The 6,000-nt window shown below is 43.5% G+C and overlaps 1 protein-coding gene across 5 annotated transcripts in view; it reads right to left on the bottom strand.

Annotated features, from left to right (window-relative positions):
* The window catches only part of LOC106609297 (coiled-coil domain-containing protein 136), a 46,545-nt gene extending 41,191 nt beyond the window's left edge, over positions 1 to 5,354 (bottom strand). For 2 of the 5 annotated variants that reach the window (XM_045722007.1, XM_014207954.2), the window contains exons 1-2: positions 5,254 to 5,354; positions 4,075 to 4,350 (exon numbers count right to left, since the gene is read on the bottom strand). In XM_045722007.1, the coding sequence (XP_045577963.1) occupies positions 4,075 to 4,126 (52 nt within the window). In that variant the 5' untranslated portion in view covers positions 4,127 to 4,350; positions 5,254 to 5,354. Of the gene's footprint in view, positions 1 to 4,074; positions 4,351 to 4,533; positions 4,880 to 4,905; positions 5,002 to 5,253 lie in introns of those variants that run through there. The other 3 variants (XR_006770652.1, XM_014207953.2, XM_014207955.2) reach the window with 3 other exon arrangements.
* Positions 5,355 to 6,000: the final 646 nt, after the last annotated feature.

The following is a 6,000-nucleotide window of genomic DNA, read 5'->3' on the forward strand; positions in this document are numbered from 1 at the left end:
ATACAACAACACAGAGTTACACATGAAATAAACAAAACATAGTCAATAATACAGTAGAACAAAAGAAAACAAAAAGTCTATATACAGTGAGTGCAAATGAGGTAAGATAAGGGAGTTAAGGCAATAAATAGGCCATGGTGGCGACGTAATTACAATTTAGCAATTAAACACTGGAATGGTAGATGTGCAGAAAATGAATGTGCAAGTAGAGATACTGGGGTGCAAAGGAGCAAGATAAATACATAAATACAGTATGGGGATGAGGTAGGTAGATAAATGGGCTGTTTACAGATGGGCTATGTACAGGTGCAGTGATCTGTGAGCTGCTCTGACAGCTGGTGCTTAAAGATAGTGAGGGAGATATGAGTCTCCAGCTTCAGAGATTTTTGCAGTTCGTTCCAGTCATTGGCAGCAGAGAACTGGAAGGAAAGACAACCAAAGGAGGAATTGGCTTTGGGGGTGACCAGTGAGATATACCTGCTGGAGCACGTACTACGAGTGGGTGCTGCTATGGTGACCAGTGAGCTGAGATAAGGCGGTGCTTTACCTAGCAGAGACTTGTAGATAACTTGTAGCCAGTGGGTTTGGCGACGAGTATGAAGCGAGGGCCAACCAACGAGAGCGTACTGGTCACAGTGGTGGGTAGTGTATGGGGATGAATGGGCTGTTTACAGATGGGCTATGTACAGGTGCAGTGATCTGTGATAGACTGCAATTTGTTGAGTAGAGTGTTGGAGGCTATTTTATAGATGACATCACCGAAGTCGAGGATCTGTAGGATGGTCAGTTTTATGAGGGTATGTTTGGCAGCATTAGTGAAGGATGCTTTGTTGCGATATAGGAAGCCGATTCTAGATTTAATTTTGGATTGGAGATGCTTAATGTGAATCTGGAAGGAGAGTTTATAGTCTAACCAGACACCTAGGTATTTGTAGTTGTCCACGTATTCTAAGTCAAAGCCGTCGAGAGTAGTGATGCTGGACAGGCAAGCAGGTGCAGGCAGTGATCGATTGAATAGCATGCATTTAGTTTTACTTGCGTTTAAGAGTAGTTGGAGGCCACGGAAGGAGAGTTGTATGGCATTGAAGCTCTTCTGGAGTTTAGTTAACACAGTGTCCAAAGAGGGGCCAGAAGTATACAGAATGGTGTCGTCTGCGTAGAGGTGGATCAGGGAATCACCAGCAGCAAGAGCGACATCATTGATGTATACAGAGAAAAGAGTCGGCCCGAGAATTAAACCCTGTGGCACCCCCATAGAGACTGCCAGAGGCCGGATGCAGTGCCTAACACCGCTGCACCACTCGGGAGCCCAATGGACTGGATAAGAGTTTTTAGGTGAGATTGAGAGCTTTTCAGTGATAAGCACAATGAATATTAGCAGCACAGATACACAGAGCAGTTCTGTTCAGCAGTCTAAAGGACACACCACACCCGGGCACACACAGCCTGCCTCCGATTATACACATTGTGAAGCCGACTCTCTTGCTTCCCCGTGGCTAACCAGTCACCACCAGCCTTCTAGTTAGCTACCTTTTGCCTGGTTAAGAAAGAAGCTTCTTTACTAAATGAAAAACAACAGCAGCATTGAGCTTAATAGTGAAACAACAGTCTAGCTATGTTTTTCTCTCCCTCTATTATAGAAAAGTAGTCCGTCTTTGAATGTGTGGTCTCGTTCAACCCTCCCACTTTCCCCACTGCATTTCATAGCCAGGTTCTGTAGCCACCGTTACCAAGTCTCCTTCTTTTCCTCAGAGAAAATGAGCCATATACCAGCTCTACTTTTTTTCTTCTTTCTTTCGTGCGTTGGTGGGACGCTTTTTACAGACATAAAGCATATTGCCGGCTGTTCTGAAACTCGACTACTTACGGACCGAACCTTTAACCATTTCTTTAGGCTACACTAACTACACCAGCTATAGCTAACAACCTGGGGCCTCTCTGACATGTTGAATAAGGAATAACGTCAGTTCTATTCATGGTATTCTCCATCTGCAACATTCTAGAATGTTTTGGAGCCCTGGTAACATTACCAGAGTCATGTTCAGTTGCAAAACATTCTCCAACGTAAAAACATCTAGGACTAGAATACATTTAAAAAAAGAGTGGAAAAACTAACACTGCCTACACCTGTTAAAACTACAACACTGTCTCACCTACACCTGTCTCACCTACACCTGTTAAAACTACAACACTGTCTCTCCTACACCTGTCAAAACTACAACACTGTCTCTCCTACACCTGTTAAAACTACAACACTGTCTCTCCTACACCTGTCAAAACTACAACACTGTCTCACCTACACCTGTCAAAACTACAACACTGTCTCACCTACACCTGTTAAAACTACAACACTGTCTCTCCTACACCTGTCAAAACTACAACACTCTCACCTACACCTGTCAAAACTACAACACTGTCTCACCTACACCTGTCAAAACTACAACACTGTCTCACCTACACCTGTTAAAACTACAACACTGTCTCACCTACACCTGTTAAAACTACAACACTGTCTCACCTACACCTGTTAAAACTACAACATTGTACCTGCTTTAACCACCCACTGCACACCTCACACTCTCACCTCAAATACAGTATGTCTTGGATAACTAACATAAGGAACCATACGTGTGATCAGACCATGGCTTATATTAAGGTTACTACAAGCTTCCCTCCGTTGATCTACGTGCATGTGTGTGTGCATGGGTGGAGTGGGATTTCTGGAGTAGAGGATACCTTTTGGTAACATGATATCGGCCACGGTCCCTCTCCCATTTGCAAGGGGGCGATAGCAACGTTTTTCATTTTTGTCTTTTTATTTAGTTAAAGCAAGGAAGAGTTGCCTTTCCTTGCTAGTAGTAGTTAGGTGGCAGCCTGGCTAGCTGGTTTTAGCCTTGCTAAAAACATAGCGAGCTAGCTAGCCTTTTCAGCTTCCCACATCTCCATGTGAAATAATCAGATTTATAATTTTATAAATATTTTTATACTTGCTGGTGTAACCTAAAACATTATTCCAGTTTGATAGGCTGCTTGTGTATTAATTTCCATCAGCTAAAAATAAAACGTTATCATGTTTTGGTCATGGAGAAAAAAGCACATGGCTAGCCACTTGCCTGCAGCAGGTTCTACCATTTCACAATAGCCTATATCACAAGTTCTAAACAAAATACCTTGTCCGGTGGATTCTTGTTGTTTGGTTTACTGTTTGAACAGTTACTGAGATTATATTTGGTTATCAATGCAAAATGGGCTACTTTGATGAATAGCCTATGTAGCATATAGATCAGATCAAGAAACCAAGCGGCAAAACCTTTCAGGTAGTAAAAAGGTATGTTGAATGTCGGAGTGTATTACAAGGCCCCTTTTGTAACGAAAAACATTGCAACACTCCAAATCTTGCGTCTGCATAGAGCTTGTAGTAATCAGCTCAATGGCCAAACTTAACCTGTGGACCAACGGTCAGTCATACACTGTACATAAGCTAGTTATCATAAAGGATTCACAACAGAGGTCATAGGTTACAAAACAAATACATAGGCTGAATGTCCAACATCATTAATGCCAGGAAAACCCCTGGGGATCTAATAGCTGAAAGAATGTATACAGAATTCCTATTGTTCTGATGATTGAATATTTACCCAGCATCAGCATTTATATTTGAATAATATTAAGAGTTTATGAATGTAATATTGACAGAGCTCTGTGATCCAGCTAGCTTACAGTCTCTGCTGGATGACGTCCCTAAGTAGTGTCACTATGGAAGGCTGGCAGGCTGTCTCTCCCTCCCTCTGAGATGAAGCCTGCCTGGATCTCTCTGTTAATCCATCTGTTCTGGTAAACACAGGCCTCGCTGACTGGCTAACACAAACACCCAGACACACAAACAGACACACACACACATACACTGGTAGACCATTTATGGCTCACACACTCACGAACACAACATTTTGTGTAGACATCCATGGAGTCATTGGTATGCAATGCACACACGCAGGCATATAAACAACACACACATGATTGTGTGATAAGCACACACACAAACAAACATACACACAAACAAACACACACACTAACCTGCAGGGTCCATGACCTCCTCGATGACCGGTGGCAGGCGTAGTCCGTCCATGGTTGCCCTGGCGATTCAGTGTGGGGATTAGGTGGAAGGTGTCGTGTGGGACCGGATGCTCTCTTGTACTGCAGAGGTCGAGTGATGGATGAGTATAGGGGGACCAGGGCAGAGAGAGACAGGGGGAGGATGACACAGACGAAGCCCAGGAAGGCTCCTCAAGCTCCGGGTAGACTCAGCCGCAGCAGCCCCTCCATCCTGGAGGTGAGAGAGACGCACAGACGCTGGAGAGCAAAGAGACAAACTGAGTCAGGGACCGCAATCTGAGATGCATGCAACAAAGAGACAAACTGAGTGAGGGACCGCAGTCTGAGATGCATGCAACAAAGAGACAAACTGAGCGAGGGACCGCAGTCTGAGATGCATGCAACAAAGAGACAAACACTACAGCTCTCTCTCAAACTCACTCAGATGCTACACAATTCACTCTCTAGACCTCCTTTTGTTTTGATACTGCACTCCTGTCTTCTTTTTACTTGAGCTGTTATTCTATAACCCTTTCCTGTCCTTTTCTCTCTCTCACTCTCATTTGCACGGTTGGTCCCTCTACTGGTTTCTCTCCCGTCTCGGTCTGGGTATGAAGCACGTTTGATGCTAATGCTTTGTATCCCTTCTCTCGTTTTACCTCTCCCTTTCTCTTTCCCTCTATCTGCTCTTTCTGCTGCTTTAACCACACGGGTCAAATCAAAGGCATTCATTTCTCCATCTAGCACACGTATCTGTAAGTACAAATATCAGGTAAATATAGACACACACACACACACACACACTGTATTTACCTTTAATGAGAGTCGGACCTTGGAGCTCTGGATGCTGACAACCTATTCTCCTGCAGCTTGCGATTCATTTCCCATCTGTCGTTCACTCCTCCCTCCCTCCCTCCATCCTCTCTCTCACACACACACACACACACACACACACACACACACACACACACACACACACACACACACACACACACACACACACACACACACACTCTCCCTCCGATTCTCTTTTCTCCTTGTGTTAACTATGCAGGCCTCATTAGTAAAGGTTCTCATACTAAATACCGCTGTCTGATTAATTCCGTCTCCTTCTATCCTCCCTATATCTTTCCTTACAGATTAAAACGGCTTAACCCTTACCTGCTGTTGACCCGTCAGCTGTGATCAATGAACACAGCTAGTTTCATCCAGCCATCGAACCTAACGAGAGAGCCCAGATTGTATGTCATGAATACACAATGAACTTATGACGTGAGTGATTTAACCCTTCGCTGCACTGAGGACAGGTACTGGGGGAGAGACTGATGAGGGAGGACTCTTGTGGGTTCTCACAGCTGCCGTGTACCTTCAGAGGGACATGAAACACTGCGGGGGGAAATATGTACAGGTTTATGGTATCTGTCATTCTGCGAGCAGCATTTTGTAATATCTACAATGCCTTTGAAAGCTTTGTGTAGCAAGAACCTTTAATATTCATGACTATCAGAATGGCATCAAATGAAACTAAAGTAGGCTACTTGTCAATGCTGATTATTCTCAAACTATTCATTACGAATTTTGATCAGTCATGGAAATAAAATTGCTGAAAACAAATTGGCTCCCTATTTAAAAAGAAGATGGAGAACAAGCTATGAAGGAAAAATACTGAAGTTTTGGTGAAGGTAAAGCCAACTAGCGCAAAAATAATATTGCGATATTGTCAAAACGATACGATAAGAATTATCATAATCTGCAAGCCATTGAAAGCTTTTCTCCTTTGTGTTGCAAGAACCGTTAACATTCATGACTATCAGAATGGCATCAAATGTAACCGAAGTGGTCTATTTGTCAGTGCTGATTATTGTCAACAGATGTAACTATTTATTATGTGCTCTCAGCTTTGACATG

Source organism: Salmo salar, chromosome ssa07, assembly GCF_905237065.1.
Source record: "Salmo salar chromosome ssa07, Ssal_v3.1, whole genome shotgun sequence".
In the NCBI taxonomy this organism is placed as follows: Eukaryota; Metazoa; Chordata; class Actinopteri; order Salmoniformes; family Salmonidae; genus Salmo; species Salmo salar.